This window comes from Anas acuta, chromosome 2 (genome assembly GCF_963932015.1).
Source record: "Anas acuta chromosome 2, bAnaAcu1.1, whole genome shotgun sequence".
NCBI lineage: Eukaryota > Metazoa > Chordata > Aves > Anseriformes > Anatidae > Anas > Anas acuta.
Genome location: NC_088980.1, coordinates 108754881 through 108768622, shown reverse-complemented (window position 1 = coordinate 108768622; position 13742 = coordinate 108754881). Strand labels below are relative to the sequence as shown.

At 46.1% G+C, this 13742-nt stretch overlaps 1 protein-coding gene across 1 annotated transcript in view; it reads left to right on the top strand.

Annotated features, from left to right (window-relative positions):
• Nucleotides 1-2493: 2493 nt before the first annotated feature.
• The window catches only part of APCDD1 (APC down-regulated 1), a 28134-nt gene continuing 16885 nt past the window's right edge, over nt 2494-13742 (top strand). Inside the window, exons 1-3 of the mRNA XM_068671643.1 lie at nt 2494-2781; nt 11355-11538; nt 12866-13397. Of these exons, the coding sequence (XP_068527744.1) occupies nt 2733-2781; nt 11355-11538; nt 12866-13397 (765 nt within the window). The 5' untranslated portion in view covers nt 2494-2732. The remainder of the gene's footprint in view (nt 2782-11354; nt 11539-12865; nt 13398-13742) is intronic.

Below are 13742 nucleotides of genomic sequence, written 5' to 3'. Positions count from 1 at the left end.
CTCGCAGCACTGTGCTGCTCAGGGCAGCTCACTTTCTCACTTGCTTTGTTTTTCACACATCCTTGTATCCCTTAGGGGAGGCAACGTACCTGAAGTAGGTCAGGGGTCCCCAAGACTCATAAACTCTGATGTCCGTACTGTATGTAAGCGAAGGTTGTTCTTTTCCTTGCTCATTTGGCCTATTTCCCCTTACAGAGCCTGCAGGTAAAGAAAACCTACTTCGGTGTCTTTGCTACTGTCAGATTGTTACAGGTGGTGAAATTAAGATTTTTGCCCTAGATTAATCTTGATCCCCTCCTAAAAACAGCCAAGTGGAGTACACAAGTCTTCCCAGACAGCTTTTCTGGGTATACAGCATTGAATCATTGAATCGCAGAATATCCTGAGTTGGAAGGAACCCACAAGGATCATCGAGTCCAGCTCCTGGCTCCACAAAGGACCACCCAACAATCAGACCACATCTGAGCACCTTGTCCAAATGCTTCTTGAACTCTCCAAGCTCAGTGCTGTACCATGTCCCTGGGGAGCCTGTCTCAGGGTGCAGACTGCACCCTCTGGGTGCAGACCTTTTCCCTAACCCCCAGCCTGACCCTCCCCTGTCCCAGCTCCATGCCGTCCCCTCGGGTCCTGTCGCTGTCCCCAGAGAGCAGAGCTCAGCGCCTGCCCCTCCGCTCCCCTCGTGAGGGAGCTGCAGGCCGCCATGAGGCCTCCCCTCAGCCTGCTCTGCTCGGGGCTGAGCACACCAAGGGACCTCAGCCGCTCCTCATACGTCTTCCTCTCCAGACCCTGCACCATCTGTGTAGCCCTCCTTTGGACACTCTCTAGTTGTTTTATGTCCTTCTGACATTGTGTCACCCAAAACTACACACAGCACTCGAGGTGAGGCTGCACCAGCACAGAGCAGAGCAGGACAGTCCCCTCCCGTGACCGGCTAGCAGTGCTGTGCCTGATGCACCCCAGGACATGGTCAGCCCTCCTGGCTGCCAGGGCACACTGCTGGCTCATGTTCAGCTTGCTGTCAACCAGAACCCCCAGATCCCTTTCTATGGGGCTGCTCTCCAGCCCCTCATCCCCCATTTTGTACATCTTTCCAGGGTTGCCCCATCCCAGGTGCAGAATCCAGCACTTGCTCTTGTTGAACTTCATATTGTTGGTGATTGCCCAGCCTCTAATTTGTCAAGATCTCTCTGCAAGGCCTCTCTGCCCCTGAGTGAGTCAACAGCTCCTCCCCATTTAATATCATCTGCAAACTTACTCAGTATACCTTGAGGTCCTACATTGAAGTCATTTATGAAAACATTGAAGAGAACTAAAATGGAGCCCTGTGGAACCCCACGCCAGCCTGAAGTAACCCCATTTACTATAACCCTTTGATTCACCTCCCTCCACACGTGCAGCTGACAAACATCTCTGTGGCAACTAGACAAAAGCGTTGAAGCTGAGCAAATAACATTGGGTAAGGGCATTTTTATGGCCGTACCCCATGTTACTTGTTCCTGTTCATGTGCACCTGCTTCTTGAAGGTAGTAGCTCTTTGTGCATCTGTCTCCAGGTCACTGAGAGGATATCCAAACACTACTGGTTTGTAGAGACCGCCACCAAGTGCTCTGGAAACCATTCTTTCTGTCCTGAAAAACACTTGTTTGAAGGAAAAAGTTTAACCCTGAGAATCCAAAGCACCGGAGCTCGAATTCTGACTCACCACTTACTTGTTTCTGTTTCCTCCCTATACAAATGAGGAAGATTAAATTTATTCTTCTTTCTCAAGGGAGTTGGAAGGAGTCATTATTGTTTGTATTTCTTTGTAAGCATGCAGTGTGTAAACACTTTAGCTTAAACTGAGTTCAAAACTCCGATCTGTTGATTTTCTCCAATTTGTTACACAGTCTTTGCCATGGGACCCTACAGCTGAGCCCACAAGTCCAAAGAAAAGCCAGCAAGCTTGATGTCCCTGAGCAGAGGGCGTTATAAAAGAAATCCCCGTGCTCAAACCCAGTCCCATGAGTCATTCGCGTGTACAACACTAAGCACACGCATTGAGCACTTGCACGACCAGGGCCTAAGCTCAGCCTAAAAATCAAAACTAATCAACAACAGACGGGGGGAAAGGCGTGCAGAGGAGCGCAGCACCAAAGAAGGCAACCTAGGCGCCCACCCTTGGCTTTTAACACGGAGCCATGCAGCCACACGAAGGTGCACCCTCACGGCGGGGGTGCCCACCAGCAAGGGGCACTGGGGGTGCCGTACCTGCCCACAGCCTCCCTGGGGGCACCTTGGCACCCCCGGCACCGACCCACGCACCCTCCCGGCGGAGGATTTGGGGTTTTTAGGACTGGGGGGGTGGTGTCGGTCCTCCCCCTCCCTCAACGGGAGGACCCCTCCGGGGGGTGCCGGGCGGAGCGGGGCCGCCCCCTGCAGCCCTCCCTGGCCGCGCTGTCCCCACCTCCCGCCCCCTCCTCCTCCTCCTCCTCCTCCTCCTTCTCCTCCTCCTCCTCCTCCTCCCGCTGGAAGGGGAAATATGAAGCGGGGCCGCCGCCGCGCTCCGCGGAGACTTGCGGGCGGCTCGGAGCGGAGCGGAGCGGAGCGGCTCGGAGCGGAGCGGGAGCCCCCGAGCAGCGGGCAGCGGGGGGCGGCAGCCCCGAGGAGAGGGTCCCGCCGGCCGCCTGCCCCCTAGCGCCGGCCATGGGCTGCCCGCCGCGGTGCTGAGCCGCGGGTCCCGGAGCGGAGCGGAGATGTACGGCAGGCTCATGCGGTGCCTGCTCCCAGCCCTGCTGCTGCACGGTGAGTGCGGGGCATCCCCCTCGGGGAAAGCCGTCGGGGTGGTGCGGGTGGGAGCCGGCGGAAAGCTGCGGGACGGGGCTGCTGCCGGGCATCTCCGGTGGGGATGCTGCGGGGCATCGCCGGGGAGCCGCGGGCTGCAGCAGTTTTGGCACTACCTAGGGTTGTGCCCGAGTGGAAGAGAGCCCGGGTGTCTCTGCGGGCAGTCCTGCTCTGAAACTCTCTCAGCTTACCCCCGGGATGAAATTTCTCTGAAGCTGCACAGTAGGCAAAATGTTAGCCCTTGGCATATGGGACTTGACTGTGCTGTGTTCAGCTCGTACGTTCATCCCAAGACAACTTTGGGTGACAACGCATTTGCCCAGAATCCCGGCGTTCTTCAAGAGCAACTTCAATTAGCTGCAACTGTTTAATTAGCTGCTGAGGTATGTCCAACATTTGGCAGCCAGATTTGGAAAGTCCGGGTAGAGATCTTGTTGTCAAAGAGTGACTCAAGCTACTCAGCTACAGCATCGTTTTGAAGCATGTTCCTAATTCAGGAGTGCTTTGCAGCATCCAGCCGCCTTCTGCTAAATTTCGTAGGACCCCGAGCTTACTCGTAAAAAGAGGAATTTAGCTGTTACGATGCAAGCAACCTACATGGATTCAATGTGAGGTCTGTGAGGGGGGGTAGGGGTTTCAAAGCTATTCCTGGGATTGATTTTGTGGAGCAGGGATTGTCTCTCTCAGTGTTTGTACAAGTGCTAAGCACACAGATGGTATTCAATAAATAATAAAGAGCATGGACTTCTGATTGTGTATTTTGTTTTGAGAGACAAAGAGCAAGAGACCTCGTTCCCCAGGAGGGGGTTTTATACCCTTCCCACAGCTCAGCTATGAAATCCAGAGAGTGCATAAACGTGTTTAGTTAAGCCAGACCTGCTGGGACACCAAAGGTGTTCCTTAAAACTCTGTGAACTGAGACGTAAAAGTGGAAATGGGAGGTTTGAAGTTAGAGGGTAAGGAGAGGAGGTGTAATTACAGGGTTGGACTCCCTGGCTCATCTGCTTGGAATTACAGAGCAGTGCTGAACCCTGGCTGGAGCGGGAAACAAATCAGGGCCAATGATCAGATCAAAACAGCAGCTGCCAAAAGAGGATGAAGTAGGAAAATTGTCCGTTTTTTCCATCTGCAGTTATATTTCACCTAATAACGTATACCTACATTCTTGTAGAACGAAGCAGCTCAGTGTGTAAACATACACACCTCAGTAATGTGGCAGTGCACAGCCTGGATCTGAGCTTCCAGCGTGGGGAAACTGCTGCCCTCTTAAAAGCTCGAAAACTCACATTATGCATTTGAAGTGCTGCCAGTCAATATGTGTTTACCCTGTTAGCTTTAACTTGGTCTAGAGCTTTTCTCTGTGTGCCACAGAGTCAACAGGAGCATCCTTCAGACAGCGGCTAGCCCGAACTGGTAATACATAAGAATAACCAGCAATCCCAGGGGATCGTAGTGCTAAGCCTCTTCACATCACGTGATGTTGTCTTAAACTCTTCTATTGTACACAGCAAATTAAGGGTTAAAAGTGAGTGAGAGGGTGTGTGTGTATTTAGGGTTTAAAGCTTTATAATGCAAGTTAAAATGTCCAGTAAGACTAAAGCTTATGCCTTCATTATGTTAAAAATTGCCTAATTTAACGTTGCTGAATTACAGTTTGGAAAAACTTGTATTCCTTAGTCAAAATAAAACCTGTACAATGTCAAAAGAGGTTTGCAGCTGGAAGTTGTCCATTATCACTGTTTTCTTTGCTTAGACAAAAAGCCACAGAAGTTTCAGATGTCAGATGCTAAGATCGTTCAGCTCCAAAAAACCTGATTAATAAGAGCCACCTCCAAGTGGGTTCAAAACAAATTTGGCTAATTTCTTTTGTAAATGTAAACTTTACAAATACAAATGCTAAGAAGAAACTTTAGTGTATTTCTGATTATGTTACCACTGAATTAGAAACCCTAACTAAAACAATTTGTTGATAACGTCATGGAAATAGTCCTAATAAAGATGATGAAGACAGGACTGCTGGGCGTTTCAGAGCAAAACTGTTTACGCTTCTAAAAGTTCTCTGGCAATATTGCTTAAATTAGTTGCAAAGTGCTTAATTTCAGAACCCGTTCAGGAAAGCAATAAGTAAATATATAAGGATGTAAATACCCACGTCTGTAAAATGGACAAGAACTGTGCTCCATGCTAAAGGCGTACAAGATCCGTTCCCTCAGTAACATACTTCAGATGGGAATCTGGAAGACAACGAAGAGGAAAAAAGGGAAGGACGCCGCTTGCAGTAAGCCTTCTAGAGTTAGCAGGGAGAGCTGGAAAACAGGCGGAGTTTTATTCACAGTTTCATCACTGCAAATTCGATTTCACCCATCTCCGTGGCTTGGCTGTGGGCTTACAGTGGTACGGAGTGGTGGTCGTGAGCAGAAGGGGTGATTTTGGCATTCTGTAGCGTGTCTGGAGGATCCAGGCTGGTAGGTGGTGGAGCCCCAGAGTCGCATACAGCACGCTGAAGGCAAATAGGCTCAGCTCTTCGAAGCAACAGTAGTGTCTTATAATCGATGCAGTGCTTTAGGTAGGGCTGGTGGAGGGTGGGATTGCCCATAATAAGCTTGTTTAGCGCTGTCTGTACTCGGACAAAAGTCCCATCGGCATTGAAGGGAGTCCCACCTGAACAAACACCCGCGCTTTGTACGGAGGATGGAGCCGGGGTGTGCAGCCCGCGCGGCAGAGCGCTGCAGATGTCTGTGATGGAGACCAGATGTCGGCTTCAAAGGGGGCAAGACCAAACTACTGTCGATATTGAATTGCACTTACGGCCCAGAGCTGCACCCGCCGCGCTCCCGCGGCCCCGCATGGAGGTGGGCTTTAACCCTTGGTGGCTGCAGAAGGAAGCAGTGATCCGAGATAATGGCCAAACCTAAACCTAGCAGAGTTTCTCAGCTCTGCAATTGCTTGGCACTTGGTCCTCTGGTCTCTCCCAAACAGGGCCATGGAGCAAAGACAGGGCTGTAAGATGATGGAGGGTCTAAGCCTGGGCCAGCCAGCCTTGGAGGAGTTTCCTTTTTGCTCTCCCATCTAAAGATACTTTATCTGTCTTTGGGATCTTCCACACTGTGCGATGCTTACTTCCCTCCGTGAGGCTACAAGTCTCTTTTGAAGCCATGCCCGAAAACTCTGCACGCACAAGAATGGCAGCAGATACCTGCAAAAGGAAATCATTGTCCCGTCCGCTTTTACAACTATGAAATTCAGGTTTCCTTTCCCGGCCCCTTTGTTCGTGGTAGCTAATTTAGGTCCCGATCCTGCGAGGAGTGTTTGAAGTTTCGAGAGCAGGGAAAACACTGGTAAACACAGACAGCGGCTTGGTAACGGGACATTGTATTCTCCCCTGCAATTACACAAGTTTGCACTGCAGCTGAAGGCCTGTCATGGGCGTTATCTAGCACGCTCCCACATCAAGAAAGAGCGTAATCCAAATGTGTATTTATTTAATTGTGCAGGGCAACTGCCCAGATAAGGAGAGCTATAAACCTAAGCCGGCCAATTATTCTTTGTCTGTGGTAAAGTTTTTTAAGTTTCGAGCAAGTTCGAACTTGTGCAGGGCTTGCTGCAGAAACGCAGCACGAATGTTCAGATGTCTCCGTCGGAGGTGAAGCCATCACGTATTGCGAACTTGGACTGCCACTCGAGATTGTTTTAGTTTATAACAAAATGGTATTCTTCTGGATCTACGTTGCTGTAAATGGAAGAAAAAGCGGTTCCTATTAAGCAATCCCAAGCTTAATGCAGTTTTGAGTCCTACTTTCTGGTAACTTTTATTCTCCTGTTCAGCCAAGGGTGAACCTGCCAAAAGCCTAGGAGCTTTGAGCCTGCATTTTGCAGCACTACATTTGACCACATTTGAAGCCACGGTTTAGATTCTGGTAGAGGTGTTTGTTAATTAAACTGATTAAATCTAACCAGTTTAACATTGAAGATTATTCGAGTTATACTTTTGCAACCAGGAATAGCTGAGAAGAGAATCTGGCCGGGGTGTTTAGGTATGAATTAAAAGATGAGAATTTGTGTTCGAGCACAACAGTACTTATCATTATCTGTGCTGCAATTGTTCGTTATTTGCATACTATTTTTCAGAAAACCGAGCCATTTAGTGTAGCAGCTCACAGTTTATTTTCAGAAATGTTGGCGGGGAGCTCTTACAGAGCTACTTTTGAAACACATTTGGGTAACGGGCTGCCAGCAGATTGCCCTTTTAAGATTCATATTTCACTCGCAGCTATGTGCAGAAATCTTTGAAGAACTTGAAAGTAACCTATCTTCCCTTGCAATTATTTTTATCTAGAGTGGTTGTTCCCACATCAGATAGAGGTTTATGGGTGAACCCCGGAGCCTGAACCCTCTTCCTTATCAGCACCTGGTACAGTGCGTGCTGCCAGCTGTGCCTTACTGGCCTGGCAGCTGAGCACAGCTCTGCTTTCCCATTCAGATGGATGTTGGGTCTGCCCTCTAACGCGTGATTTGTGAGGCCCTGGAAGGGGATTCCCAGCTAGAATATGGAGCTGTAGCACCTCCTGTGCTGTCTTCCATGAAAACTTTGATGCTAAAGCTGTATGGTGATCTACACTCCTTGGGCTTGATTATGAAATGAAGACAGATATCGATGCATCAAAAATGTGTTTGTTTTTCTTCGTTTTGTTTTTCTGCCTGGTATTTTTGACAGGTTCTGGAATTTTCCTTTTCCTTTTGGGCTCACTCCGTTGACTAAACAGCCATCATGGGGAGGGAGATAAAATCTTATGGCCTATGGTCATAGTGTAGTTAAGTTGGTGTTAACCAGAGGCTTCACAGAAGTACTGCTATTAGCCTTATGCAAAGAATGTTTTTTGTTTGAAGGTTGTCAAGCTTTTGAGTGATAACATGATGGATTTTTTTTTTTATCAAATGTGCAAGATTCCTTCATATTGCAAACACAAAAAATAGATAAATAAAGTAAGTCAGACCTTGAGTCTGAAATACATGGCTTGTCCTGGAGGTGCTGGTGCCTACCATCTGTCTGTGCAGTAGAGAATAGCAGAGCTGGATCCCTTTGAATGAAAGCAGTGGCTCCAAGTATGTTGCAATTGTGTCTAGGCTCCGATGTGGGCTTTTAAGAGCCATGAAACTCTTTTGCCAGTTCTGTGAAAGCACGTTTTAACCTTGAGCCTTCCAGCAGCATCCCACTTAACATCGCCAAATGGACCTTTTAAAGTGAGTGCCACCCTGAGAGCCTGGTTTTGCAGAACACTTCACTGCGCACAGCCAAAGGGGGACAGGGGACACTGTGCTGCTTCGGATTACCTGCTCTGTGGAAAAGCACAGGGAGATGCTGTTCAGCTTAATGCCCCATGTAGGAAGCACATCGCCAGTCTTTTCAGGGGATCTTCGGGTGATTCAAGGGAAGTTATGGCACCTCTGTATGGCAGCCATGTATGCAGGCATATGTAGGTGCATACAAAAATGTTGAAATGATTATTCAGTGAGGGTGGAGACTGTGCTAAATTAAGTATTTCCTTGCTCTTGCAACACAAACATTGCGAAGTGTAGTGAACAAGGTAAGGGTCCCATCACTGCCTCTTAATCTTACACCATAATTCCCATCCTGATGGTCATGTCCAATCTATGTGATGCTGCCTAGCACGCGTCTTCTACATCCCTTCCTCAGTCTCTGCAGTGTTCCTTGTGTCCTTGTGCCTGTCTTGATCACCTAAATTTGTTCCTGTCCTCATTTGTCACAGTTTGATGGATGGAGTCCTGTGCGAATACTCTCTCTTCAGGTACAAATCTCGGTGGCTGATGATACAAATCTTCCTTCCATCTGCTGGGTACAGTTTGTTGCTTGCAAGTTGCAAGACAGAACTACATCCACTTGTACATCCAGGGAGAATTGGGACCCAACTGGCTTTTAAGCAATATCAAAAAGATGCTGTATAATGTCACATAAAGTTTGTCTCCTTTTCAAAAACCCCTTCTTTTCATTATTTCCTCCAGGGAATAATTGGCAATGTATAACATAGTTACTGCATTTTCTCCTTTGATATGCACACATAAAAGATGGTATCCTCCTATAAAAGGATTTTTGCTTGGAGAAATTAAATGTTCAATTATGTTAAAAGGGATAAATCGTTCATTTTCGAGTGCATCTGTATTCATGAGTCATATGACATGAATTAGGAAAAACGACTGCCCAAAAGCAAATTGCATAACAAATATGCCTTGGAAATAGTTACTTGAACCATTTCAAAACCTCCTCTTGATGGCAGATTTCAAGTGCTTAACAAATCAAGTCAGAAATGTAAATCTTCAAAGGTCTTTTCAGGGTGAGATAATTTCTTTGCAGGAGACATCCTGACAGCTGTGTTTCTGTTGAAAAAGTTAGTACTGATGGCTCCAGCATCGAGCGGGTACCTTGCAGGAAGTGTCCCTGCTGACCCAAAAGAGGCTCAGCACCCATGAAGAGGAGCTTCCACTTCATTTCAGAGTGACGTGCTGAAGTAACGTGGGCTTTTTGAGTGTGTGGAGATGTAGAGATGGAGAAGGGTATTGGAAGGGCAGGTCTCTGTCACTAGCTGTGATTCATAACAACAAAAATAAGTCTACTCGTAAGTTCACACGGACCTGGCTGAACTTGCTCTTCTGGCAGCGTAAGGGCCTGTGACATCAACCCCATAGCCACGAGGTTTCAGATAAACCCGATAAGCCCGAGCTTTTGAGGGAGCCGAGCACTGTTCCAGGTGAGCTGAGCTGCAGACCAGGCACAGCAGAGAGCTGTGCAGAGATGCTGGCTTAAGGCCAGGAGGCGATGTGCATGAAGGACCGAACCGGTCTAGCAAATCCTGCCTCTCAAAAGATCGTTAGCTCCAGCAGAGCATCGCCCTGGCGTGGCCATACCACCTCTGAAATGGCACTGCTGTTTCTGGCTGCAGAACGACGGTTGTTCAGTGCTCACCTAAGTGAGACTGGTCAGCAATGCAGAAACACCTGAGAAGACTGACTTTCAGCTAGGGAGAGGTATTGACCCTCTGAAAGTCAGTCTCCTTTAAGGGCATCTCCGACAGCATGCTCAAATATCAAAGCATCTCTCGTGTTTATTACCCTTTAGAAAGTAAGGCCATAAATTCTCATTTGGATGGAAGAACTGTTTGTAACCTGCAACAAAGCTACCAGTTTTTCTAGTAGATTTTGTGAGGCTGTATTCATTACTCTCATTAAACCTTGAGATCATTCAGTGATGAGTACCGTTTACATTCACGTATTTATAGTATTGTTTCTGGTCATTCTTTATCTACTGGATAATTTCTTGCCTTTGTTTAGCTTAGGAATTGCTCTTTGAAAACAGTTGACATGTATGTATATTTTTGGCAATGGCATTTTCCCAGGTATTAAGCCAAGTTTCTTCCAGCAGATGTAGGACCTACTGAACATAATGAGTCATTGACACAGTTTTCTTTTAGCAGTAGGAAATGGCAAAGGTTTGAAATGGTGTCTATCTAAAAATGAATAATGCTGATTTTCCTGTTAGATCCTAGCCCCTGTCCCTGGGAGCATGTGTTACCAAGTTTTCCCTCTCCCAAAATGAAAAACCGGGTTTCCAGGGCACACAACCAGCCCCTCCAGTCCACCCCGTACTCTTTTTCTAGCCCAGCGGTTCTTAAATTCCTTTTGGCAAAGTAATACGTTTTCCAACCTGTTATGTAAGGTTCATGTTTTTCACCTCTTAACCTCTAGATGTGTGTTTTTCTTTTGATCCATGTTTTCCAACATATCTAAGAGCACTCGATGCCTAAAAGAGTAAAGGCACATTCCTTCTGAAGCTACATATTCATTTTGTCCAATTAATATTGTGTAGAAAGATCGTTGGTGGGTTTTGTATGTATACATTACTAGAAACCAAAATTACTGTGTGCTGGAGATAAAATTAGCTTTTGAAATTCCTTTTCCCTTTTCAAATAAAAATAGCAGGATCTGCCTTTAATTGACCACCTCAGTCATCACAGAGGCTTCCTGTGTGCAGAGGCTTTGCTTTTAGTATCTGTTTTCCCTTGGCTTTAAAGAGCAGTCTTTATTTGCAAGTTTATTATAGAAGCATTCAAATTAGAGGTGGGCTGAAACCGCAAAGTTGACGTCCGGATCTGGCTGCGACCTTCTGAAAGCTACAGGGCCCAGGTTTTTGATTGTCCTGACCAGAGGCTAAAGAGGTGTCTGTAAAAGTCAGGTTCGGTCACATCTCTGGGTCTAGAAATGCAATACTTTGGCTCAAGCCCTTTTCTCCAGTATGTTTCATAAAGCTAGACTACTTAGATGATTTTTCATGGACTGATATGAAGGAAGAGTGTTCCATATTTATTTATTTTCCAGATGAGACAAGGAATGTAAACAGTGCTTTCCTAGGCACATAACGGTGTGAAGAAGTGTCTTTGAATGCAAGATGTTCACAACCTCCTTCGTGATGTTGGAAGAGATCTCACCAGGGTCTCTTGATGATTTTTATTTTTCTATTGCAGGGCTGGGAGAAGGTTCTGCTCTTCTTCATCCGGACAGCAGGTCCCACCCTCGGTCCTTGGAGAAGAGTGCATGGAGGGCTTTCAAGGAGTCACAGTGTCACCACATGCTGAAACACCTGCACAATGGAGCCCGGATCACCGTGCAAATGCCTCCCAATATTGAGGGACATTGGGTATCCACTGGGTAAGGAAAGATCAAACAAGATTCTTGAGTGATGTACGTGGAAGAGAAAAGGGGGTTGAAGCAGAGAGGAAGTATGAATATTCCCACTTCAACCAGCAGGGGAAATACTTCCTTTAATATGGTGATGCTCCAAATTCCAGATGCTTTATATATGTTTATGCATAAAAGGAGAAGGAGCTGCGTTATGTACATAGGAATAGCATGCTATAAAGCTGTCTTGATGAATCAATTTGTGGTCTGGATTTTAAACAGCATGCTGTGAAGTATCTTTAAATCTCTTTTCAAATAAGAAAGAGACCATTGAGTTGCCAAAATGGATACTTATTCAAACATAGCATTATACTATCTTTGACTACACGCATTAGATCCATCAAATGGATCCTTGTTTTCAGAGCATTTGTCTAGCACAAGTTTTATTAGCAAAGAAATTAAGAAACTGTATTTCACCACTTCTGTTCTTCTCTATACATAATGACTTTTAATTCAGAGCGCTATTTTTCTTTCCATGTCTCAGCAGGCAATATTCACCCACTTATTTGAAGTGACTTATAGTAGGAAAGTCTGGGGATTTTTAACAGGAAGAAGTGTATTTATGTTAAACAGTTTGGATGACAAAGAAGGGGGACAAGTCTGAAGGTATAAAAGGATTTTCTAGAGGAAGTGGAATTTAGCTTCTATTTACACCTTCAGGAAAAAAATAAAGTAAAAACACTCCATTAAGCAACCTCAATACTACATGGTCCATATTGAAGCCAAGTAGAAGTTTTGCATTAACTGCCACCCCTGTTGAAACTTTGAGTGCAAAAGCTGAGGACAAGATCCTGCAGGTCCTTTGCAGACCAGAGCTGGCGGTGCACCACTGAGAAGCCTGTACAGCAGCTGTAGAAACCTGTTCTTTGCACTGTTCTGTGGATATTTGGCATTTTGGTTTCTGATGTTATCAGCCCTTTTGCTAAATCTACCATGCAAGAGAAGAATAGATGTTTAATATGCTGCTACTTTTTTCAGAGAATTGAGTCACGCGGCAGTACTTAGACAAAAAAAGAAAAGCAAAATATGACTCAAAGTATTTAAACCTACAGAGCCCTCAGGTAGATACAATCTCCATGAAGAAATATATTGATAATAGCATAATAGTAGAGAGAATGGTTGGCAAATTGGCAGGTGTATATACGTGGTTCCGATTTCCCTCCCATTCAGGCCAGTTACATGAGCACCCAGGTATCTCTGTAGACCCATGCAGTGTTGCTCACTCTTGTTACCTGAAGTGTACATGATGTGCAGCCTTGTTAAAATTTTCTTTCCATCACTCTCTATCTTCCCACAGCTGCGAAGTTAGAGCAGGCCCCGAGTTCATCACAAGATCATACAGATTCTACCACAATAACACATTTAAAGCCTATCAGTTCTATTATGGTGGCAATCGCTGCACAAACCCTATCTACACGTTAGTTATACGTGGCAAAATTCGACTTCGCCAAGCATCCTGGATCATCCGGGGGGGTACTGAGGCTGACTATCAGCTACGCAACATACAAATCATATGCCACAATGAAGCAATAGCCAAAAAATTAAGTGAGTTGGTGAACCACACGTGTCCTGGATTTATACCAGAAGATAGTCCCTGGGAGCAGGATGTGAGCTATGATTTGCTGAGAGAAGAGAACGGTTGTGAATGCACCAAAGCTCTGAATTTTGCCATGCATGAACTCCAGCTGATCCGTGTGGAGAAGCAATATCTGCATCACAACTTAGATCACCTTGTGGAGGAGCTATTTCTCGGAGACATTCATACCGATGCTACCCAGAGGAGGTACTACCGACCTTCTAGTTACCAACCTCCTCTTCAAAATGCCAAGGTACGTGTAATAAATGCCATCTTTTTAAGATACCAGTGACAAAGCCTGCATTATTCAGCGCTTCTGAATCAGCGTACTAGTGTAATCTAAAATGCAGATGTGGTTCTAAAACAAGAGATGGATGGTGGCCTTACAGGTGATGTAGTCAATTATAAAAAGATCACAGAACATATATCATGTGAATAGAAACTCTTCTGTGCTTCATGAGACTGCATCAAATGTGTGAAAAGTAGTCTGATGAGCTAAGTTCAACAAAGGCCACTCTGAGTCTGGAGAAGGAATCAAAGACATGTATGCAGAGGTGAGAGTTGTTGGCTGGGATTATTGTTGTGGGCTAGCAGCAGA